Genomic DNA, 25,906 nt, shown 5'->3' on the forward strand with positions numbered 1-25,906 from the left:
AAGGCTAATTTTTCCAACAGTCAGAGGAAGTGGCCTCTGAGTTAAGTCCAGAAGCATGGGTGGGATGGTGACAATAGCAGCTAACGCTCTGTCCTGAGCCTTTCATGTACATGAACTTGATTAAAGCTCTCTATACTCCACCAGATGGATGCTATTACTCTCTCCAGCCTGACTCTAGAATCCAAGAGAAAGGTAGAATTCTTTGATTTATCTTTTGGTTTATCTCTTTAAAAATATCAGATGCCAGAATATTCCCACAGAATGTCCAAATCAAGAGAAGAGAAAGAATTAAATGTAGATTTCTGTAGTCAATTGTATTCATGTGGAGATATGTTATTTACAGCTTTAAATAGTGTTCAGAAAACTCCAACAAAGGAATGGGCATCTTACAAATGTTTGTAAGTATGTAATTATGATACTTATCTTTTGAATCTATACAAATTAGAAATGTCCCCAGAAAGTTTTGCTACGTGACAATGGAACTGAAAATATAACAGCTACAGCTATCATCTACTCAATGCTAGGTTTCATTTGACAAAAAAATAAGTATTCTTAAATTTTTTTAAAATAAAAGAGCTTCTGAAATGGTGACTTCTGCATGCCCGAGCCTGGGAACACTTCACAGCACCCCTCCTTCCTCATCGCTGCATGAGCCAGTTTTGGTTGTGTGACTACCGTCCCAGTCCAATCAGACGCAGAATAAAAATGAAAAGGTTGATGATGTCCAAGTAGATGTTCAGGGCAGCAAAAACATATTCTTCAGGGTCCAGGGAATAATGGTGGTGCCCTCCCAGCATGAGCTGCACATCCATCACCAAGTACTTGAAGAAAAGGAAGAATTAGCTACTTAAATTGTACATTTCTATGAAATAAGTGTCCCAAATGATCTGAAAAAAAATATTTTAGCGTCGGGAGAAACATTGTCAAAAGTCTGTTTGGGGCTGAATATGTTATTCTTACAGCCCCAGTTAGTCACTGGGTCCCCAAGTTTGCACTCTATAAAAACAGGTGCCTCACCTCAGCTGTGAATCCCTTCTCCCCCCTTTCTCCCTATGTCTCATTCCAGCACCTTTGGAAGGAAAGCTAAGGTGACAAATTATTCCAATTTGCCCAAGACTCTGATATTCTGGGAAAGTCCTCAGTCCCAGGCAAACTGGGATAAATTCATCATGTTTATAAAAGAGGGGGGAAAAAAAACCCCAAAGGCAGAGGATGCAGCTTTGCTCTTAGCCTCCATCTTTCACCCTGGAGTCCCAGTTCCTCTGCAGAAGTGGTTTTCTTTCCCTTCCCTCCCCAAATCTCTGACTTTAATTTATTGCTTCTTACAAGAGGGGAGATAATGACTCTCAGTCATTTCACAGACATGCATGGGATGGTTAGGACTGCAGCTTCTTAGGAGAGATTATGTGCTTGACAGGAACATGGGATGAGCTCGATCCAGTGGTGCCCTGCCCATCCAGGAGGAACAGGGCTCAGGATACTACCCAAGACACAACCAACCCACAGGGAAGCCCCAGCCAGGATTCAGACTCCTGTGAGCATTTGGGAATGAGGCACCCTGCCAACTCTGATAGTTAAGCATCCCCCAAAATTCAATTTTCTTTTCCAGCAATTTGTTTGGCATTGGGTAGACCTGTTTGAGTCTACAATCGTTTTTACTCTGCCTGCAAACGGGAAACAGAAACACCAACATACTTTTGCATGGAAGCATTGTTTGCAAGCATCCATACAGCAAGCATCAACACAAAAGGTCCGAGAGCGTAGGAATAAAGGAAAATGAATGCAAATAATTTCCCTTTAAATAGGAAAAGAAATGAGAAAACTGGAATGTATATGCTTAACCTTGTCTACACCCATACCACCCTAAACACACCCGATCTCATCTGAAATATATATGCTTAACCTTAACCTCCTGGTGTGAATTTTTCTAACATTTGAAGGATATAACACAATTCCAACAACAATAAAAATGAAGCAAAATGTGGATAATTTTTAAGCCTAATGATAATATGTGGGGTTCATTACACCATTCTTGATCCTTCTGAATATGTATCAATATATTCTCGATATGTTTGGAAATTTTGAAAATAAATAATATTAAAAAATAAAATCTCAGCTGGGCACAGTGGCTCATGCCTATAATTTTGGCACTTTGGGAGGTGCCAAGGCGGATAGGATTACTTGAGCTCAGGAGTTTGAGATCAGCCTGAGCAACATAGCAGGACCTTGTCTTTACTAAAAATAAAAATGCAACCAGCCAGATGTGGTGGCATGTGCCTGTAGTCCCAGCTACTGGGGAGGCTGAGCTAGGAGGACTGCTTGAGCCCAGGAGATGGGACTGCTGTGAGCCATGATCATGCCACTGCACACCAGCCTGGGTGACAGAGCAAGACCCTGTCGCAAACAAACAAAAACAGCAAAACCCTGAAAGATGTGATATGATAAAAGCATGAAATGGAATTCCATGCAGCCCTTGAAAAAAAATTAGTTGGACCCAGGTCTGCTAATATGTGGAGGCCATTATTTTTAAGTGAAAAAGCTAAGGCAGAACATAATACACAGTATAGCTACGTTTGTGTAAGAAGAAATGGTGCCCATGTGTAAAGAAATTCTAAAAGGATTCCAAGAAACTGCTAACAGTTGTTCCTTCCAGGGACAGGGGTAAGAGAGGCACTTTAATTTTCATTTTATAATCTTCTATGTTGTTTGAATTTTAAAATGTGTGCATGTATTACTTTTTAAATAAAACATTCCTTAAAATAGTTTTAAAGATACGACAGCAAGAGATGGGACTAAATGGAAGGAAAGACATTCCCAGATACATTAGCAGTGACCTCCACTGGTTCTCTAGGAGACGTTTCCATTGTGAAAGAATAGAAACTGGTCTGGAGGGACAAACAAAAAAGAAACCACACCCAGTTTCAAAGCTTATAAATCATTCTTCATTCTTATCTGAAATATTCACTCTTTCAACAAAAGTGATGTTTTCATGGATTGGGAAACAATGGATCCGGCTCTCCAGAGGGTAATGGTTTTAAATATGATCCTTTAAAAAGGAGCTGAAGAGTTTCCAGTGAATTCCTAACCCCATGTGACTCCAGGCCTAGCACAAGGGCTTGTCATTGCACATATTACATTCTTTACCAAAGAGATGGAGCAATGGACTTACGAGTGAGAAGAGCACAGTTCCGAGTCCCGCATACAATAGATGCAGCCACTGCAAAGAGAAAGGATACGGTTGTATATGAAGAAAAAGATTTGGAATAATGAAAGGGGTCACTTAAGTCACTGCTGCCAGATAAGGAACCAATATCAAGAAAGCTGAATCTGTGGGGGAATTCATCTTTTCTTTTTTTAAAATTAAATTTTATTTTCTTTCAATAGCTTTCGGGGAAGAGGCGCTTTTTGGTTACGTGGGTAAGTTCCTCAGTGGTGATTACTGAGATTTTGGGGCACTCGTCACCTGAGCAGTATATACTGTATCCAATATGTAGCCTTTTTACCCTCACACCCCTCCCACCCTTCCCCTAAGTCCCCAAAGTCCATGATAGCATTCTTAGTCAACAGCACCCACTCAATTCCAATGAGCAAGCAAATAAAAACTAAGCTTGCACATGCCAAATAATATTCACCAAGTACGTGCTAAATGTCTCATGCATGGTAGGGCAAGTAGAATGTATTAGACGTATTTCACTTTGTGCCCCATTTACATAGCCCTTCTAGAGAATCTGCCCTCTCCCCTCAGTTCAAGGAACAGGAAGCTTTGGGGTCATAGTGACCTTCACATATCCTAGCTAGAGCTGATTGACAAGCAGTGGAAGACCCCAGCTCCAAAAACAGTGAGTCTGATGACTGATCAGGGACTTCTGATATGTCAGTGGGCTTAGACAGATGCACCAGGCCAGCTGGAAATCAATTCTCAGGATAGAGGGAACCAAGTAGCAGAGGCTGTTGTATCTTTAGTGCGTGCTAGCACTATTACTGCTATAAGCAGAGGTGGCTAGTCAACTCAGCCACAGAGAGGAAGGCAAGGTTTTCATTCCTCGGAATCCCAGTTCTTCTTCCCACCTAGGAGGTCTGAGTTTCTCTGGCTCTTTGCCTCAAGCTAGTCCGAGTGGTATCTGTTCCTTGCAACACAAACAGCCCCAGTCAGAATATGGAACTAGTCTAAATGCCAAATGACTTGGTTCTATTGGGGAAGAGGATTAAAAAATGGAGTACAAAATCTGACAAAAGGCTACATATTGGATACAGTATATACTGCTCAGGTGATGAATGCACCAGCATCCTGAAGAGTTCTTCAGGATGAGAGAGCTGGTTCTGAGAGGGGTGGGCAAAGCACTGCCAGCTTTCACCAAGGATAGGTTCTTGGTGAGGACGATCAGAAGCCAGTGATACGGTCTGGGAGACACAGTATTTCCAGACTGAGCTAATAGCAAGAAAACACCTGATCACTGGAATCCAAAGGTTTCAAAATTGCCAAAGTCCAACAAGCATGTAGACGTAGGGAATGGCTCCAACAAAGCCTTCCATTTAAACACATATGCAAGTCTGTAGATGTTTGTGACAGAAAATTTAGAATGGGAACTAAGATCTATCTATCTAGTGGGAAAGAGTTTTTTAACTGCACCTAAGTTATACTGTAAAGACTTATGGAACCCACCTAATGTTTGCATTATCACTACCAATATCTCTGCTGCCATTAATAAGTGGAGAACTGGGGCCTTTTAAGGCCCATCTTTGTGATGGCTTTGAGTTTATCTCTAAAGTGCAGGTGCCACCTTCCTAGCTCGAAGCCTATGGGGTCATTCATAACACCAAGAACTGTTGATTCTGTGTATGTCTAAAGATCATGTAACTAGTTCACTTGTCGCCCAAGAAACTCCTTGGTTCAGCACTGGGACCAAGTTGGCCTTAAGGTTTTAGTCAAAAGGGTCCCAGGTCCCAGACCAGCTCTCAGTGGATCTGGCCTCCACACAGGAGCCACTGACAGATTGCCAGCACCAGGCCAGATCACACCTCTCAGTCTCTACAGCCCTTCTGAGTCAGTCCATGGACTGTGCAATGAGGTGGGAAGAGCATGGTCACTCGAGTCGCCCTGACCTGGCCTCAGTGCCACCCTCGCCACTCACTCCCTGTGGGATATAGATGAATTATTAAATTTCTCTGAGTCTGTTTTCTTATCTATAAAATAGATGAGCTATGTACTTTTCAGGAATGTTGTCAGAATTTAACGTGATGTTTTGTGAAAAACACATAGGCCTATGTCCAATATCTAGTAAGAATTCAATGAATACATTAAAGAAAAAAAAAGCTAGAATTGGAAAATAAGGAGCCTCCTCTAGGCTGCTGTCAGAAAGGCCCAAACGGGTCTTTCTCTTCCACTCCTGGTACTTCAAACAAGCAGCACCCAAATATAGGAGAAGGAATCTGGCCTGTCCTCATGGGTAGGCTCACCTCAAGACCCTCTTGGAGAAGAACAACTGTCTAGGGTTGTGGCTCAATGTTCACATGCCAGAGTTTCTGCGCATAGTACCTCCTAATGACCACTGTGGGGGCCACTAGGATCCGTCTCACAGACCTTCATTTACCAGGAGGAGAATGGAACTGACCACAAGCACAGCTGCTGTGCTGTGCAACCCATTGCAGTTTGCACTTAGGCCATGCTTCCCCCTTCTCAGTCCTTGCTGGGAGCAGCAGGGCCCTCCCTGGAAGACATGTCACCACCCTGATGATTGACTTTAGTTCTGGAACTTCCTGATGGCCTTGCTGAGCCGCCCTCAGACCACGCCGTGTGCTCCCACTCAGCCTCCCCTCCCTCTCCTTCACTCGAGGCCTGATATGCCTTCATGGTCTGACAGCAGCCCCAGCTGTTGGCTCCCTGCCCCTTTTCTCTCGTGGGCATCTCTCCTACTAAAATCTTTGCATGCTTATCCCCAATTCCACGTCTGCTTCTCAGAGGACCCAGACTAACATAACCAGTACTTCATCTATATGTTTAACAATTCTCTGAGGTTTCCCAGTAAGATCTCACTCACATATGATTGCACGAAGATTAAGATAATTCCATAGATAAAAAGCACGAAGCAGAAAACGAACAGCACTCCATTTAGCAAGGTAAAATCCCACTGAGGAAACATAAACAGCATAAACAACTCAGTTATCATCTATAAGAAATTTTAGGATGTTTAAAGATGCATCTTATACCCCATAGAAGAAACTGGCCCATTGCTAATAATTTACCCTGATCAATTCCAAGAACCATGGAAATACATTAGCTCCAACTACTAAAAAATGCTACATAAAAAGTGTTATATTGACTGGGAGAAAAAGGTAGAAGTATGGGTGAAATGCCAGTAGCTATGAGTTGATATTTGGAAACTGGGTAATGGGTACCTGGGGGTTCATTATATTATTCTATTTTTGTACTTGTATGAAATTTCCCATAATAAAAATACATTGAATGAGTAGGATGCATATTTGAAGGTATAGGATGATCATAATCATTCATATGTTCAAAAGCACGTACATAGAAAACATTAATGGAGTGAAACATACCAAGATGTTAACTGGCTATCTTTTTCACATTTATATGCATATATTTTCACAAAAGTATATACTAAACTTTCAGAAGTTACTGCTAATGATTCTTTTGTAATTTGGAAATGCATTGATGTGGTTTTTGTTTTTGTCTTTATAAATCAGTGACCCAAATCAGCCTGAGGAGATTAAGGTTTTCTTAAGAAAGAGGATGTTTGGCCAGGCGCCGTGGCTCAAGCCTGTAATCCCAGCATTTTGGGAGGCCGAGACGGGCGGATCACGAGGTCAGGAGTTTGAGACCATATTGGCTAATGTGGTGAAACTCCGTCTCTACTAAAAAAATACAAAAAACTAGCCGGGCGAGGTGGCGGGCGCCTGTAGTCCCAGCTACTCGGGAGGCTGAGGCAGGAGAATGGCGTAAACCTGGGAGGCGGAGCTTGCAGTGAGCTGAGATCCGGCCATTGCACTCCAGCCTGGGCAACAGAGTGAGACTCCATCTCAAAAAAAAAAAAAAAAGAAAGAAAGAAAGAGGATGTTTATCTTCTGGCCTTAAAAAAATTAGATTATGCAGACAAACAAGAGCCTTTAATTCAGTGTATTTTCTTGCAAGAGTATTTTCCTAATTCTTTTATTTCCCCTATCATTAAGGCAGGATAACTGGGGTGAGGTAAATTCAGGTGGGGAGCCCTGTCAGCTCTGACCAAGCCCAAGAGATAACAGGTTCCAAGTCACGCCTGTGGTGACTGTCAGCTTCAGAGGCCCACAGAGCACGCAGTCACTCTGGGATCCAGATGATGTCATCCAGGAACAATGGTGGGCCATAGCGTCCACACCCCAACCTCACCCCATTCTCTTCTTGGCCAGTGCCAAGAGCCCACACAAACCACAGCCACATCCCAAATTCCCAGGCCCCACTTTAGAGAGAAAGGCAGGCAGACAGGGAGGCTGAACAGCTGAGCATTTTGTATCCACATGACACTATCACCCAGTCCAAAGGAACTGCTTCAACTGTGAGATCCAAATACAGTTAAACCAAATGGACGTTTAGTTAATTTTCTCCCTGGTAAGTGGACAGTTGGGGTTCATGAAAAAACTCAGACTCATTGTGTTCCTACATTTCCTCTGCATCCCTTGGGTTGTGGTTGGACTGAATTTTGCCATCCCCAACACATAACAAAGGGAAAAAATGTGGTTGACCATGGGTTCAGCTGCCTTTCAAAGTCATCAACGTGAATGCCATCTTTAAAATACTTTCTGGCTGGGCACAGTGGGTCATGCCTGTAATCCTAGTCTGAGGCAGGAGCATCGCTTGAGCCTAGGAGTTCAAGATGAGCCTGGGCGACATAGGGAGACCCCTACTCTATAAAATATTTAAAAATTAGCCAGGGGTGGTAGCAAATGCTTGTAGTCCCAGCTACTTGGGAGGCTGAGATGGGAGGATCACTTGAGCCCTGGAGGTAGAGGTTGCAATGAGCCATGTCTGTACCACTGCACTCCAGCCTGGGTGACAGAGCAAGACCCTGTCTCAAAAATAAACAAACAAACAATTAAAAAAAAAAAACTTTGCAATGTAATATTCACTCCCCTGAATCCAGGTCATAGGTTACCTGTGACTTAAAATATTAATGGGCTTTTTAAAAAGTATTCTGGCAGTTTAGAGGATTTTTTGAGATAGAGTCTCGCTTTGTCACCAGGCTGGAGTGCAGTGGCACGATCTCGGCTTACTGCAACCTCCACCTCCCGCGTTCAAGTGATTCTCCTGCCTCAGACTCCTGAGTAACTGGGACTACAGGCGCGTGCCACCACACCCAGCTAATTTTTGTATTTTTAGTACAGATGGGGTTTCACCATGTTGGCCAGGATGGTCTCGATCTCTTGACCTTGTGATCTGCCTGCCTCAGCCTCCCAAAGTGCTGGGATTACAGCACCTAGCCATCTTAGAGTATTTTAAATGGCTTAAGAAATCTGTGCATTCAACAGTGGCCCACCTTACTCATTGCAAGGAAGCCTATCTGTGTACAAATCGGCTGGTATGTACAAATGACCAGCTTTAAGATGGCAAATACTGATCTCATCATCAATTAAAGTTGAATCTCTAACTTTTGATACAGTTTGACTAAATATCTAGTAGATCCTTCTGTCTCTCTGACACTTCTGTTTCCACCAGGAAAAGGCTAAAATTCAGCATGTGTATAAGACCTTCCTTATGATGTTTGCCAAACAGCTTGGGAAATGCACTCCCTTCTGTGTAAGTTATTTACCTGACTAAGGCCAGCCCATTCTTTACAAAAGGAAACTGACCAGGACTGAAAGGAGGGGCCACAGGAAATGCTGCATCAGATCTCAAGAACACCCTATGGTTGGACAGAGGCTCAGAGTGTTCGAGAAATAATCTCAAATTATGAGATGTCCTCTGGGACATCTTGGCATTTTGGAGCCTGGTAAACTGTACAACTTTTAAATTTTTAAATTCCCTGTATCAGTCAGCGCCCTAGCAAGGAACAGATGACACACTCAAATAGAATGATCTGAGGAGGGTTTGTTTGTAAAGGAACTATCCACAGAAGGGTCTGCAGGCAACCAGAACAGGTAGTGCAGTAAGCTAGGCTGGCAGCCAGCCAAAGAGCTGTTACCAGTCCCAGGCCCAAAAGGGGAAAGGAGAGGGGGCAGTTACAGGATCCCAGAAGGTGTGTTGAGTTAGCCATCTTGTGATAGGCAGTGAATCTTGCTAAGGTACACTGCTAGCCGAAGAAGAACTTGTCACTGGGAGGAAGCCATGGGAATCAGTACCTCTCCCTTCCTGCTCCTGTCTCCAGCTGGAACTCTCCACTGGCCAAAGCCCATGGAAAGCCCAAAGGCAAGAGGGCCCTGAAGGTGAGACCTCCAGGACTGAGAGAGCAGGGGGAGGCATAGGGAAATGTTTCAGGGACAAAGGGACATACCTGGCACACTCCCTTCAATAATACCTACTTTTGTTTGTAGAGCAAACAAAGTGAGTGCTAGTGTCACCAGAGTGGTTGCAGCTGTTGCCCATAACACTTCCTCAGCCTTGTAGAAACTAAAACCAGAGACTGTGATTATTGTTCACATACATTTCAAGAAAAGCACACACAAATCAAAGGAAATGTGTATCAAAGACTCACACTGATATGGCTCCTAGCAGCAGACCTTCAAGAGCTGTCTAAAAACAAAATTCACAATAAATCAGAAGCCTGCTTCCCGAGGCATGGGGGCAAGGCCCAGAATTCAGAAGAGGTGATTTGAGGGGTGTGCTTCTGAGCAGGGTCTAGGGAGCAAGGGGGAATATGCACAGCCTGGTACACACAGCCACAGGGCGACTATGGGGAATAAACAGAATTCAATATTTCCGTAACATCCTCCCCAGGATGGACAAGAGAAAATTATTAGTCAACATTTCTTTGAACACTGTAGTAACTTTAACATACTCAGTGAATTAAATATGTATTAATTATGAATGTAGAAACCAAGGTAAAAAGGTTCATTTGTAGACCATATTGTCATTCATCAAAGGGGGCCACCCACACAGTATCAATGTTTCATCAGGACAGGATATGTGATATCTAAGCTTCATAACACTCTGGGTACAGACACCTTCCACGGCACCTGAGGGAGAGCCTTCCAACCTCAGACATGGGATGAGAACCAAGGTCTTCCCAGTGCGGGAGATGGGGCTGGAGGGCAGATACTGGCAGAGCAGAGTGTGGAGCTGCACCTGCAGGTGCCAGCCCTGGGCTTAGGAGGGCTGTCATCACGCAAATAGAGCCAGGGATGCGGGGAAAGGTGGGATAAGGGTAGGGACTGAGAGCCAGCGGGCAGTGAGACTGGAGGATGAGACCAAGAAAGGCACTGAGGTTGTGCCCAGGCCCACAGACCTGCCAAGGCGTGAGGACGACAGAGCAGTGGCCGCAGAGCTAAAGGCATGCCCAGCCCCAAGGCTGCTCTGCCAAAGGCAAATCCAGAGACTGGGCTGACCCACTGGTCCACAGGCAGAGCCAGGAAAGACTCCTCCAGTCTCCAGGGGTAACAACGAAGGCACATCCTAGTACGAGGCCTGCGAGAGAAGGGTTTGAACTCCCGCTGGCCAAGGATGGCTGGGAGCAGAGGCTGGGAAAGAAGTGGAGTCCCCAAAGTCCTGGGTTGCCTGTCTGGCATTTCCAAACCCAGTAGGTAATCGCCTGATTCTCTACTTTGTACAACTTAATGAAGTAGGTTGTCTCTATTTCCATTATAGGGAAAACAGTGTATCTAGTCTCCATACAAATGATATTTAATAATGTGCTTGCTTCCAATCTTCCTCTCTAGATGACTTTTTTCCTCTTATACTGGATCAGTTGCTTCCTATTTCTCCAGCTCCAGCAGCACATGAAGGAGGTATGCATGTGTGTGGTGTGGGTGGTGTATGTGTGAGTTTGTGAGTGAGGTGTGTATGGTGTGTGTGCCTCTGTGTCTGTGTAATATATGTAAGTGTGTGAGCGTGCATGTGTGTGTGGTGTATGTGGTATGAGTAGTGTGTGTAAATGTGTGGTGTGTGTGACTGTATGTGCTATGAGTGGTGTGTGTAAATGTGTGGTGTGTGTGACTGTGCTATGAGTGGTGTGTGTAAATGTGTGGTGTGTGTGACTGTGTATGCACTATGAGTGGTGTGTGTAAATGTGTGATGTGTGTGACTGCATATGTGCTATGAGTGGTGTGTGTAAATGTGTGGTGTGTGTGTGACTGTGTGTGTATGTGGTGTGAGGAGGATGTGTGGTGTGAATGGTGTGAGGGGGTGTGAGGTGTGTGTGACTGTTGTGTGCGTAAATGTGTGACTGTGTGTTGTGTATGTAGATGTGTGACTGTATGTGTAATTGGGAGCAACTGGAAGGAGACAGGGAGAGAAAAGAGGAAATGGTTTCAAGCTGGAAAACGGATTTCGGTTTTCGAAAGAGTGGGAGAGTAGGAAGAGGCCGTGGAAGTCACAACTGTCTGAAGACTTCAAGAGCTCAGAACATGGGCTCAAGGGGTCAAAACTCTATGGGACAAAAGCTGTTGTCAGTGAATGTGTTTTCCTTTTTTCCCTCAACTCCTTTTCTGAAATGGGCTTTTTCCTATATATCTTCTAACCTTTGGACATGACGTTTAAGTCTGGAAGACATAACAAATGCTTTACCCCTGTATAATATCTCTTAAGCCATTACTTGCTTTGAGATAAACAGCAAAACCTCAGAGATGAGAGCTTCCTTGGAGACCAATAACTTTTGTCTCTTGTAATAAACGTTAAGGCCATTTAAAATGTTTAAATAAAAAACTCAAACATTTCTGGGAAACCAGCACGCCCTCCTGTCGCCCTTCCCCACCGTCTTGGCTCCCAGATTCCCGCCTCCGTCTGGCTTCCAGCCCCGCCCCGTTCTGAGTGTGATCTCTGCTGTCAGTGCAGGAACTGGGACACCCCACTGCTGGCCTAGGCAGTGAGCAGGGTACCCACATCAGCTAACGAAGGCTCCTCCATGCTCTGGCAGGTGAGGAAATGTCCAAACCTGAACAGCGGGCAGTCAGTCTTCTCCAGCCTCAGGAGCCAGCTATTCCTCCCAGCATGTAAATCCCCAGGGTCGCTACACGGTACTGGTGCTGAGTCTCACCGACGGTCAAGTGTTACCGCTCGCTTTGACCACCAGGGGGCGCAGAACCAAACCTAGGCTCCAGACACGTGCATAGGACTTGACGCATTTTGTCCACGAATCTAACCATTAACTTTTTCTACCCTATTTTTCCTTTCATCAGATTTTTCCATTAATTGATCTTATCTTTATATATTATTGATATTTTTATAAGACACCTCAAGTCTGATTTGGAATCAGATGGGGAATAAATCAATTGGCAAATAAATCTTCCCGTGAAAGAAAGATCAACACTGCTTGGGAAGAAATGCCAACCTTCCCAAAAAAAGAATCGTTTGCTGGCCGGGCACGGTGGCTTACATCTGTAATCCCAGCACTTTGGGAGGCCGAGGCGGGCGGATCACCTGAGATCAGGAGTTTGTAGACCAGCCTAGCCAACATGGTGAAATCCCGTCTCTACTAAAAATACAAAAATTAGCCGGGCGTGGTGGCGTGCACCTATAATCCCAGCTACTCGGGAGGCTGAGGCAGGAGAATCGCTTGAACCTAGGAGGCAGAGGTTGCAGTGAGCCGAGATCGTGCCATTGCACTCCAGCCTGGGCGACAAGGGCGAGAGACTTCTTCTCCAAAAAAAAAGAATCGTTTGCTGACACCCTCCTGAATCATACTGAGACGGTTCTGGGTTTTCATAAGAGGACCCAAACACTCTTGGAGTTACTATCTGTGAGCTTCAGAGAGGCCACACCCCCGGGAAGCAAGAGGTTTGGCCTGACTGTTCCGCCTGACTCCTGAAGGATGCCGGGTCACTGGGGAGGAGCCCTGCCACCTCTGGGCAGCTAAGCGCTGAGTTGGAATGCGGGGAAACTGGTGGAAATTCGAGTTCTATTCAGGTTTAGAAAAATCTAGGAGCTTCAGGTACCTGCTGAGAGCTGGCACGATCCTGGGGTTCCTGTGGGCAGCACAGAAAGGAATTGGCTGCAAGAAAGGGAGCCACCCAGCGTTCTGTGGTCCAGGGTGGCACCAACAACAGAAAATGGGCAGGTGTGGCGAGGCCTTGTGAGTGGAAGCCACCACAATGAGGCGCTGGGGAACCCGGAACCCGGGACCAGGAACCAGGCCGCGGATCAGGAGAGCCCTCTCAGCCCCTGACTCTGCAGTGCTGCAAAAGCCCTGGTGAGCTGAGATGCAAGCTGTGGAAATGAGGAAGAACCTCGCTCAGAGATGGGTTCTGCTCCCAGTGGGATTTGAAGAAGAAATAAAATACATTTTACAAGAATAAAGAAATATAAACTTCTTGCACATGACTTTGTGAACTAGACGTGGAAACCACTCTCCATAACAAAATGTACTTGCGCCTGAGAGGGGTCTGGCAATAGCCAGGTTAACTGTTCCTGAAGTGTAACCCAGGCTCGGGAGTGCGCGCCCCCAGGTGGCCTCATCAGAGGCAAGTGTGCCGGCACGAAGTCGCCCAGATCCCCAGATCCCCTAATCTGCTCAAAGGGTGTGATACCATCTCATAAGTTTACTACTTCATTACAAACAAAATTCCGCCAAGAGAACGTTTCACAAATAATTTCTATCTGTATTATTCCACAGGAAGAGTTTCCATAATAAAATGAATGAATTTAATAACGCGACAAAAATATATTTCAGAGGTGAACTAGAACAGGTGCTGACAAGGTTTACTTACAAAGAATCCCAGGAGAATGTAATTTGCGGGCACCTGGCGGCGGAGATTCCCACAGCAAGCAAGTATAATCAGTACCGCAAAAAATGCTGGGCTGGAGGATAATTTAAAACCACGTGTTATTTGTTTTCAGTGACTATATCATAGCATATTATATTTTACAGAGACAAATAGATGTAGATACAGATCATAGTATTACTATGATCTTACTTATCTCATAGTATTATAAACAAAAATGTTTATTATTTTTGCCTTTTCTTAGCTTGTTTTTTTTTGTTTTTTTGTTTTGTTTTGTTTTGTTTTGTTTGGAAACGAAGTCTCGCTCTTGTCCCCGAGGCTGGAGTGCAATGGCGCGATCTCGGCTCACTGCAACCTCTGCCTCCCAGGTTCAAGCGATTCTCCTGCCTCAGCCTCCAAAGTAGCTGGGATTACAGGCCCCTGCCACCAAGCCTGGCTAATGTTTGTATTTTTAGTAGAGACAGGGTTTCACCATGTTGGCCAGGCTGGTCTACAAACTCCAGACCTCAGGTGATCCGCTCGCTTCAGCCTCCCAAAGTGCTGGGATTACAGGTGTGAGCCACTGCACTCGGCCTTCTTAGCTTTTAAAGTTAACTTTTCTCATTTCCATCCACAGATAACTTATGGGCATTAAAATATTTTTATTTTAAAATAATTGTAGATTCACAGGAATTTGCAAAGAGATAAAGAGGTCCAATGAAATCTTTACTTAGTTTCTCCCAGTGGTTACATCTTATGTATTTATAATACAGTACCAAAACCAGTAATTTGACATTGATACAGTGTGTGTATATATATATATAAAATTCTATATCATCGAATTATGACACAAATCTATGTGCAGATGCATGTAACCACTATCACAATCAAGATTCAGAACTATCCCTTCAAGAAAACATCCACAAAGACTTCTCTTATACTACCCCAGCCCTGTAGAGTGTGAAAGTCACCAATGCCAAGATGGAGTCACTTAGGTCACACCCAGAATGGAGCCAGAGGCCATGAAGGAGGGGATCTGTATATCTGAGATAAGAACTAGCCCAAAGACCTTTTCAAAACTCACAAGAAATTTCTATATGCCCCACATGTCCCTACATGTCCTGCCTACATGTCTATAACAGAGTATATCACAAAAAATTCCTCAAGATCGCAGCATTCCAGCCAAGCTGTTCTCACAAAAACACTTGCCTGGCAATGGCTATCTCCACCAATGAGTTAGCACCAGCTCCCGTGACAAGCCCCTGTGGCCAATGATCTTTGTTTCAAAATAATTTACATAGACTTCTCTTTGCCTTTTAAAGGCTTCCTCTTATTCCAACCTCTCCATCATCCATCATGGCCTGTGTATCCCACCTTGCAATGCCCCTGCCACTTCCAAATACACTCTGCAGGAAGCCTCTCTGTCATTAATTTAGGTTAACAATAGTAACACCCACACCCACACACTCAACCCTAACTCCTGACAGTCATTAATTTGTTTTTCATCCCTATAATTGTATCATTTCAAGAATGCTATACCTTGTACCTCATTTTGAATAGTAAAAGAACCTCAGGCAATAGACAGTAGAAAAAACACATTGTATTAAGTCCAATGATACTTACAAGGTTGCATAGATGAACCAGGGGTTTTTGAGCACCCAAACTCTTAAAGCCTCCCTGGTTAAAAAAATTTTAACACAGTTTTACACAATAAATATTTCACTAATAAATATGACATTTAAGTAGAAGTAAAGCAATATCATGAGAAGAAAGGAAGAAACCCTAAATGATGAATAATGATGGATGGGGATGAAACAGTGAAACATTCTTTTTCTTAAAATAGATATATTCATAATAAGTTATAAGTAAAATTTGGAAGAATGCAAATGTCCTAATAAAGGTTTTCATTTTTAAAATGCTGAGACTGATACGTGTGCAAAGCAAAAGAAATCAACTTCTCATCTGTTTGTTTCATAAATATAGATTTTCATAGGATATGTTTAAGCAGTGACAGATCATAGTCGCTCAAATAAGTTATTTCTTTTGTTTTTAGAGACAGGGTCTTGCTCTGTTGCCCAGGCTGGAGTGCAGTGGCATGATCATGACTCACTGCAGCCTTGAACTCACGGTCAAGCGTTCCTCTTGTCTCAGCCTCCTGAATAGCTGGGACTACAGGCATGTGCCACCACATCTGGCTAATTTTTATTTTTATTTTTATTTTTGTAGAGATGGGGTTCTCACTATGTTGCCCAGGTTGGTCTTAAACTCCTGGCCTCAAGCAATCCTCCCACCTCAGCCTCCCAAAGCACTGGGATTACAGGTGTGAATCACTGCACCCAACCCCCTCAAATAATTTCTGAATTTAATACTGTTCCAGCCTCCAAGGTCTCCATAATCTCACCTTTCTTTTTCCTTGAGAGAGAGTCTCACTGTGTTGCCCAGGCTGGAGTGCAGTGGCTCAATCTTAGCTCATTACAACCTCCACCTCCTAAGTTCAAGCTATTCTCCTGACTCAGCCTCCTGAGTAGCTGGGGTTACAGGCACCCACCACCACGCCTGGCTAATTTTTGTATTTTTAGTAAAGACAGGGTTTTGCCATTTTGGCCAGGCTGGTCTTGAACTTCTGACCTCAAGTGATCCACCAACCTCAGACTCCCAAATTGCTGGGATTACAGACATGAACCCCCACGTCCGGCTCACCTTTTCTTCTCTATCCAGTTTTAACTGTGGAAACAGCTCAGGAGAAAATAAAAAAGAAAGCAGTGTCCAAAATAAGAGTTTAAAAAAAGCTTTTTTGCTTCAGTTAGGAAGTGAAAGTAAAATTCTAGAAATCTACTACCACCTTGGTCTAGGAGTTGCCTCAGAAAAACAAAAAGAGACAAACTGTTTTTAAATGATCAAAATTAAATTAAGCTGATTCTATAAGAATTAATGTGAACAACCTAACACTTAATTCTACATCAGTCATAAAGACTTACCAGAAAATAAACACACTGGTAATTACCGCAGTGAGCAACAACTGAACTGACAGGAGGAGGAACACTTTGATAATGAAAGCTGAGGAGGCAGAAACATTATTTTTATGACACAATAGCCAAAAGTAACTACATAAATGTAATGACTTATTTTTGACATTTAATGAAAGGATTATTATTATTATTACTTTTTTTTTGCTTTTTTTTTTTAGGATGAGAAAGGCCGTGCTAGTTTACAGTCAGCAAATGGAATAACAACAAAAATGCAGCTCTGTAGAACTTTTAGAGCACACTCAATCCAGATGGTTGGATAGAGGTGTTTTATTGGAGATCTGATGGTTTTATCCATGGGAGCTCCAGAATTTTCTCTTTTTCCTTTCTTTCTTTTTTTTTTTTTGGAACAGAGTCTCACTGTGTTGCCCAGGCCAGAGTGGAGTGGCGCGATATCAGCTCACTGCAACCTCCACCTCCCGGGTTCAAGCAATTCTCTTGCCTCAGCCTCCTGAATAGCTAAGATCACCACCACTCCCAGCTAATTTTTTCTTTTTTTTGTATTTTCTAGGTAGAGATGGGGTTTCGCCATGTTGCCCAGGCTGGTCTCAAACTCCTGATCTCAGGTGATCTACCTGCCTCAACCTCCCAAAATGCTGGGATTACAGGCATGAGACATCATGCCTGGCCAAAGTTCAGATTTTTCAAGACAAACTCAGGAATTTAATTCCTTGTCATGCACACCCCATCCTCCTTAGGATCAAACATGATTTGAAAGCCTCACCGTGTCACAGGCCCATCATTAGGGATCCAGCGAAACTACCTCTCTGCACCGGAGAGCAGCAGAGCTTCAGGACTGTGGGGAGAGAGGACGTCTCCTTGGAGATGGACTTGGGCTGCAGGGAGTTTGTGGAGCTTTTCTGCCACTTTCCTCTCCAGCCTACCTGCCTGTAGTAACTCTCTTCTCTTCTGCTTCCTGATGCATAAATAGATAACTTGGTGAACTGTACATGAGGCCAAAGAGTTCCAAAGGAATGACCGGCCAATATACAAGGCACAGCACATGGGCACCTCTTTCTGCTTACGTCCTGGGCCCTCTGAATATGGCACTGGCAATGGCAATTTGCCTTTTGTGTGGCTTTATCCCTATTTCAAAGGAAAAAAAAGAAGTAATGCTGCTTAAAATTAACTTATAGGATCGTCAACTGTCCTTTTGCTGAGCAGTTTCTATGCATAGGAAGTATGACAACAAAGCAATGGATCTAAGCTATCTTAATAAAAATAGCAGAGCATATATTCCCAAGTGCATGCTGCCTACATTAAAATATTCATTTAGCTCACATTAAATTGGCATCTGCTATGTAGCAGGGACTGTGGGGGAATATATTAAATGTGGCCCAGGCTCACAAGAATAGACATAGAGATCAATGGAATCAAGGTGACAGTCCAGAAACAAACCTTTCTATTTATGGTCAATTGATTTTTAACAAATATGCCAGGAAAATTCAATGAAGAAAGAATAATTATTTTGACAAATGGTGCTGGGAAGCTGGATATACACCTACAAAAGGATGAATTTGGATCCCCAACTAACACCAACCACAAGCCATAATGTGGAGTCATAATGGCCATAGCAGCCTCACCTACCATCTCACTGTAAATGAATGAGAGCTCCCAATTCAAGACCAATATAAGAGTTGACCAACTGAGTCAACCCACAGAATTATGAGAGATAATAAAATGGTTGTTGCTTTCTTTAAGTGGACAAAGGATTTGAATAGACATTCCTCCAAAGAAGATATATGAATGACCAATAAGTATAAGAGAAAATTTGCTAATGAAATGCAAGTCAAAAGTACAATGAAATAACGCTTTACGGACACTAGAATGGCTATAACCAAAAAGACAGACAATAACAAGTGTTGACAAGGATGCAGAGAAACAGGAGCCCTCATACATTGCTGCCTGGAATGTAAAATGATGCAGCCACTTTGGAAAAGTTTGGCAGTTCATCAAAATGTGAAACAGAGTTATCCTACGGTTCAGCAATTCCTGGGTATCTACCCAAGAGAAATGAAAACATATGTCTACACAAAAACTTGAATATGAATGTTGATTGCAGCATTATTCAAAATAACCCAAAGGTGGAAACAATCTAATTGTCTGTCAACTGATAAATGTATAAACAAAGGTTTTCTATTCAGGCAATGGAATTGTATACGGCCCATTCATAAAAGGAATGAAGTACTGACACATGCTACAACATGGGAGAACCTCAAAAACATTAAGTGAAAGGAAATCACAAAAGACACATGTTGTATGATTCCATTTACATGAAATGTTCAAAATAGATTCATAGAGAGGTCTGAAAGTAGGTTAGTAGTTGGCAGGGGTTTGAGAGAGGGAGGATGGGAGTAACTGCCAATGGGTATGGGTTTCTTTCCTTTTTTTTTCTTTCCTTTGGTAAAGATGGTGTTTCACCATGCTTCCCAGGTTGATTTTGAACTCCTGATCTCAAGTGATCCACCTGCCTCGGCCTCCCAAAGTTCTGGGATTACAGGCATGAGCCACTGCACCTAGTCTGGGTATGGGTTTCTGTTTGAGGTGATGAAAATGTTCTAAAATTGATCATGTTGATGGTTATCAACTCTAAATATACAAAACACCAATGAATTGTACACTGAAAAGGGATTTTTATGATTTGCAAATTTTATCTCCATAATGCTGCTTTAAAAAATGACGAACCCCATAACTCAATCCATTACCCTGCTATACTTTTCCTTTTCTCCACAGCACTTACATCTTTTCATACACTATATAATTTTTTTAATTGGACAAAGGCCAGCCTCTACCTTCCAGGAGAGGCAGATATAAATAACTGACTCTTACACTGGCAAGGAGGCTCTACATATTTTTCAATTAGACCTGAAAGACTAATTCGATTGGACTCCTTAAGCCTCATTTTCTCACCTGTAAAATGGCAATACAACTTCTGTATTTGTAGGGTTGTTGTAAGGACGAAATGCAATAACATTGCCCTTGCACAACACCCTGTGTAGGCCTGGTATTAATCGCAGAGACAGCCAGTGGGCTCAGCTGAACAACTCCAGATAGAGGTGGCCATGTGATACAGGTGGGTCAATGACGTGGCATTCAACACTCTGGGTGTGGTTCTAGAACTTCCTCTGAAAAGAAGACTGGCTTGGTCAACTCTCAGGATACCTGTAGCCGTCTCTTGGCTCTACTTTGCCTTTGGCTGTTTGCCTTTTCCTTCTCCTACCTCAAAGGCTAGAGCTCCAAAAGGCAGCTTTCCAGCCACAGGAAAGGAGTGGTGAGGGCCACAGGGAGACCAACAGGATTCAAAGCTCGCAGTCCACCTGCAAGTTGTCCAGGCCCTCAGAAGGCCTAAGGGTGGCAGAGTGGAAGCTTTAAAACTTAAGCCAATATTATGGTATCACCTTGTATACAAGTAAAAACATTTTATGATCCATGAGTAATTCATATTTCCTTAAAAAAAAAGTTATTCACCATATGTTTCTTATGAGTTTCTGAATGCCCTGGACAACTTGGAAGCAGTCAATTATAGCAGTCCTACATCATGTTTTATGAGAAAGCATGACTCAGAAAAACTAAAAACAAAATTGTATCTGACAATCTACACTGTGGAAACATTTTAAGAGAACATGTGCTCTTTTCTTCTAAAAAGGTAATTTCTTTATTCTCACCTCTGCGGACAGATGCGTCTGAGAAAGGATTGCCTAAAGCTGCATTGCTATCACCTGGGGTGATGTCATCTGAAATTTCTATCACATAGGTATTCAACTGCTCGGTGTCCTTTGGCCGTGGCTTCTCCCGAGTTTCTTGTGGCCCAGCTGAAGATGAAGGTGTGTAGTGCTCACCAGATTCGGACTGGATGCTTTTATCTGCTGCTTTCCGAATCAGATGTTGATGATCTCCAGAACCAAAGTCTATTGGTTCGCTGACCTCCAAGTCCAATTTCCTAGAGGGGGAGAATTGTTTTTCAAGTCCTTATCATCACACCTCTACAACCTTAGCATCCTCATAGTCGTTAGGCGATTTCTTCTTAATTTTAACTGCCTTGGCTCAATACTTACCAAGTTGGTGCTCAGTAAATATTTGTTAAATGAATGATAACAACTAAGATGAAACCCATAGAGTAAAATAATTTGATTCTATTATGAAATTAATTTTTAAATAAAATTTATTCAGCAAAAACTTAATGAGTGCCAAGCATAAAGATGCCCTTGCTGTCTCTGCCCTCAAAGAACTTACATTTTGGAAGAGAGTATAATCAAGCAATCATATAAAAGGCAATACAGGCCAGGCATGGTGGCTCACACCTGTAATCCCAAAACTTTGGGAGGACGAGGCAGGTGGATCTCCTGAGGTTGGGAGTTCAGACCAGCCTGGTCAACATGGTGAAACCTGTCTCTAATAAAAATACAAAAATTAGCCAGGCGTGGTGGCAGGCACCTGTAATCCCAGCTACTAGGGAAGCTGAGGCAGGAGAATCACTTGAACCCAGGAGGCAGAGCTTGCAGTGAGCCGAGATCGCGCCACTACACGCCAGCGTGGGCGACAAAGTGAGACTCCATCTCAAAAAAAAACAAAAGAGGGCAATATGAGCAGACCAGGAACATTGGAGGAAGTCTTGAGAGCCCTGAAGGAAATCTGGAGGAACTTGCAGGGAGTAGAAGAGGTTGTCAAAAGCTTCCAGAGAAACTGAAGGTTAAGCCATGGCTGGAAGTGAGTAGGGATTAGTCAAGTGAAGAGGTGGGGAGAGGTTTTCCAGACAAGGAACCAGCCTGGACCAGGACTAGAGAAAGCAGGGATGGCTAGTTCCAGAAACGTACCTGGAGCAGGGAGTTTGAAGGGGAGAGTGGAATGAGGTTACACGGAGAAGTAGTGGGCATGCCTCTGAGAGGCTGGCAAGCCGAGTTAGGGAGTCTGGACTTCATCCTGAAAGCCATGGGTATGATTTTTCAGAATAGCAGTCCCCCAGTGATATCCATGTCCTAATTTTTGGAACCCGTGTCTATGTTACCTTGCATGTCAAAAGGAACGTTGCAGATGTGATTAAGGACTTTGGGATGGGGAGATGATCCTAGATTATCTGGGTTGGTCCAATCAAATCACAAGGATTCTTATGATCATAGGTATAACAAGGCAGCAGGAGGAGCAGAGTCAGAGAAGGAGATGTGACAACAGAAGCAGAGGTCAGAGCGATACAATTGTTGTCTTTGAAGATGGAAGAAGGGGGCCATGAGCCAAGGAACACAGGTGGCCTATAGAAGCTGGAAAAGGCAAAGAAATGGCTTTTCCCCTACAGCCTCCAGGAAGGAACCAGCCCTGCCAGAACCTGGATTTTAGCCTAGTGAGATTGGTTTTAGGCTTATGACCTCCAGAACTGTAAGATAATAAATGTGTGTTGTTTTAAGTCATTCAGTTTGTGGCAATCTGTAACAGCAGCAACAGGAAACTAATACAATGGGGAATCAAGGAAGGTTTCTCAGCAGGGACCCATGGAGATCTCCTAGAAAGAAAGGTTACTCTAGGTAGTGTGGAGAATGGGCCACACTAAGCCAAAGTGAGGCAGAGACCAGAAATCCAGATAATGAGATGGCAGTGGGCTTTGCCACAGTGCCTTCCAGCCTGAACACAGTTCTTAACACTAGACCGGGCACAGTGGCTCACACCTGTAATTCCAACACTCTGAGAGGCCAAGATGGGTGAATCACAAGGTCAGGAGTTCGAGACCAGCCTGGCCAACACAGTGCAACCCCATCTCTACTAAAAATACAAAAATTAGCTGGGCGTGATGGTGCAAACCTGTAGTCCCAGCTACTCTGGGGGCTGAGGCAGAAGAATCACTTGAACCCGGAAGGCGGAGGTTGCAGTGAGCTGAGATCGCACCACTGCACTCCAGCCTGGGTGACACAGTGAAAGTCCGTCTCAAAAAAAAAAAAAAGAAGAAAGAAAGCCGCTACTAAATGGACAAAAAACTGCAAAGCAAAAGGCCCCTGTTAACCTTCTGGGTAACATGAAGTCTCAGGCAAGCCCCTGCTGCTGCCTCCTGTTGCACAGAGTCACGAAGGGGCTTGAGAAGGACACTGCTGAGACAGCAAAGACTCAGGCAAGCTGAAGGCCAAGCGGGAAAGGCATAAATAGAAGGTCTGAACAAAATGCCAGGTCTTGGAGAAGCAGATGCCGTGTGAGAAAGATGTCCCTTCTCCTCAAATTAATCTCCAAATTTTACAAAATTCATTGGGATTTTTTTTTCAGTACTTGAAAATGTAAGTCCAGAGTTTATCAGAAAGAGTAAAGGTGTGAGGATAATCAAGAAAAAAATTAGAAGGAGGAAGTTTATGGTGGAAGGGATGATTTACTTTTATCAGAAATCAAAAGATTATAGAGCTTTTTAATTAAAACTGTGGTAATAGTGTGCCAATAGATAAACAGATCAATGACTTGGAAGAGATTCAAGAAACAGACTGATGTACAAAGGATAATTTATTATTTGATAAAGGTGAAATTTCAAATTATTGTCCCATGGTGTGGGAAAAATTAGCTAAGTACTTGGAAAACAAAATAGAGTTTAATAGCTATTTCACATCTTACACAAACATGTATGCCAGATGAACTAAAGATATTATCATGAGTAATAATAGCCATAGATATTCTACAAGAAAATACCAGGAATATTTGTGTAAGTCTTCGCAAGAATGATACCATATAAGAACTGCTTTGGCCGGGCCTGGTGGCTCAAGCCAAGGCAGGTGGATCACCTGAAGTCAGGAGTGGGAGACCAGCCTGGCCAACATGGCAAAACCCCATCTCTACTAAAAATACAAAAATTAGCCGGGCATGGTTATGGCCTCCTGTAATCCCAGCTACTCGGGAGGCTGAGGCAGGAGAATCGCTTGAACCCGGGAGGCGGAGGTTGCAGTGAGCCGAGATTGCATCATTGCACTCCAGCCTGGGCAACAAGAGCAAAACTCTGTCTCAAAAAAAAAACTGCTTGGCAGATTTGGGGTACAGGAGCACTTTAGATACCACTACAAATATTAAACACAATTTTTTTTTCTTTTTTGAGACAGAGTCTCACTCTGTCGCCCAGGCTGGAGTGCAGCGATGCAATCTCAGTTCACTGCAAGCTCCGCCTCCCAGGTTCACGCCATTCTCCTGCCTCAGCCTCCCGAATAGCTGGGACTACAGGTGCCTGCCACCATGCCCAGCTAATTTTTTTTTTTTTTCGTATTTTTAGTAGAGACAGGGTTTCACTGTGTTAGCCAAGATGGTCTCGATCTCCTGCCCTCATGATCCTCCCGCCTCGGCCTCCCAAAGCGCTGGGATTACAGGTGTGAGCCACTGTGCCCAGCCAAAATGCTAAATTTTAAGTATAATATTTGTGATATTTACTATACTGTAAGAAGAACTTTAACAAAGAAAAATGGGCAACCTAGTAGGAAGATGGGAAAAGGCCAGGCACAATGACTTACAACTGTAATCTCAATGTTTTTGGAGGCCAAGGTGGGAGGATTGATTGCTTGAGTCCAGGAGTTTGAGACCAGCCTGGGCAACATAGTGAAATCCCATTTCTTAAAAAAAAAAAAAAAATTAGCCAGGCACGGTGACATGTGCCTGTAGTCCCAGCTACTCAGATGGCTGAAATGGGAGGATTTCTGTAGCCCAAAATTTCAAGGCTGCAGTGAGCTACATTGTGCCACTACACTCCAGCCTGGCCAACAGAGCAAGATCTTGTCTCTAAAACAAAGAGAGAGACAGAAAAGAACATAAATAGGCAATTCATATGGTCAATAAACTTAGGAGATGATACCTCACAAATAACTAAAGAACTGCAAGTAAAAACAAAAAAGACTGGCAAAGATGAAAAAGATAAGTCTGAGAATTGCAAGGCTGTGAAGAGATAGGTAATAGAGAATCCAGGGCCACAGAATGACCTGCATGGACCCTACACATGTTTGTGTTCATGGGCCCCTTCCTCCAAAAAAATACTAAAAATTGTATGTTATGAGTGCATTGGTACAAAGATGAATATAATCCTTTCCAGAGTCATTATCTATTACATATTCATTACTACATTCACTTTTTTCTCCTTTAAAAAATTAAAATGTGTTTATGGCCCCTAAAACTATCGTGAGTCCTAGGCACTGTGCCTACTTGCCTAGTATCAGTCCTGGGACACCCTCACGGGGGCATAAGCTTTTGCCGGGTCAGTGGCAATTTAGCAGCATCTATCAGAATTCAAAATGTGTCTTACTTTAGCCCCAACAGTTACATTTTTAGAAATTTATCCCACAAACCTATCCATACAAATAGGCAAAGATACATGTATAAGGAAGTTCATTACACCATTCATTGTTTGTAACTACAAAAAAATTTTAAACAGTTTAAATATCCATCAGCAGGGGAATGGTTAAATTAACTTTGGCACAGGAAAAGGCAGATATATATGGATTGATGTGGAGAGTTCACTGTTACACACTTTTAAATTTAAAAATTAACATTAGAAAATAACATTGAGCAAGATCACATTAATGTTGTACATACATCCACATACACACACACACACTTCCCGAGACTGGAAAGATACACTATAAACTGTTCATATGATCATCCCTGACCCAGCAGAGTTGGGAAACACACTCTGAATAGTATGAATTTTTACAATGAGCATCTATTACTTATATAATAACAGAAAAAGATATTTACATTGTGAAGAGAAAAGGAAATATTTCTCTTTTTGATAAAGTTTGGACTCCTCCGAGGAAAGCAGTCTTCACGCAGAGCTGAGCGGCACTAGAGGATGCTCAGATAACCAAGTTGATTTCCTCTCTAGTGTCTTGCAAATCAGAAGGGGGAGAGGCAGCAAGATTTTCAAAGCACTCAAAAACAAAAACAAAGCCAAAGGCAACCGAGTTTTCCTCATGAAACTATATTTGGCTGGTGCCTTAATCACAAAATGAGGCTTTCACTTGGCCCTCAAGTAGCTCTCCTAGCTCCTGAGCCAGTGGTAGGTCATCCAAAGCCTGGGCAGGTGCTGGGACTGAAAGGTA

The 25,906-nt window shown here is 43.2% G+C and overlaps 1 protein-coding gene across 3 annotated transcripts; it reads right to left on the bottom strand.

Annotated features, from left to right (window-relative positions):
- On the bottom strand, positions 1–25,906 carry LOC117073191 (protein lifeguard 1-like). Of its 3 annotated transcripts, XM_033193748.1 has the most exons (10): positions 25,563–25,645; positions 20,534–20,808; positions 16,821–16,899; positions 15,466–15,519; positions 13,849–13,939; positions 9,684–9,721; positions 9,511–9,598; positions 6,039–6,128; positions 3,170–3,217; positions 1–821 (listed from the first exon to the last, which is right to left on the bottom strand). In XM_033193748.1, coding segments are annotated over exons 1-10 (915 nt in total). In that variant the 5' UTR covers positions 25,565–25,645; the 3' UTR covers positions 1–671. The 3 variants fall into 3 exon arrangements, with proteins under 3 accessions (XP_033049639.1, XP_033049637.1, XP_033049638.1); XM_033193746.1 differs by lacking the exon at positions 6,039–6,128 and having other exon boundaries at positions 25,563–25,906; XM_033193747.1 differs by lacking the exons at positions 9,511–9,598; positions 9,684–9,721 and having other exon boundaries at positions 3–821; positions 25,563–25,905.

The sequence above is a fragment of the Trachypithecus francoisi genome, unplaced genomic scaffold (assembly GCF_009764315.1).
Source record: "Trachypithecus francoisi isolate TF-2019V2 unplaced genomic scaffold, Tfra_2.0 Lachesis_group4, whole genome shotgun sequence".
NCBI lineage: Eukaryota > Metazoa > Chordata > Mammalia > Primates > Cercopithecidae > Trachypithecus > Trachypithecus francoisi.

Excerpts from the sequence above, each read along its gene's own strand:
- LOC117073191 (XM_033193748.1), bottom strand. Across the intron at positions 9,599-9,683 it reads CTGCTAGGAGCCATATCAGT|TTTCTACAAGGCTGAGGAAG; the intron begins GTGAGTCTTTGA and ends CTCTGGTTTTAG. Across the intron at positions 6,129-9,510 it reads TGTTTGCTCTACAAACAAAA|TGGGATTTTACCTTGCTAAA; the intron begins GTAGGTATTATT and ends ATGTTTCCTCAG.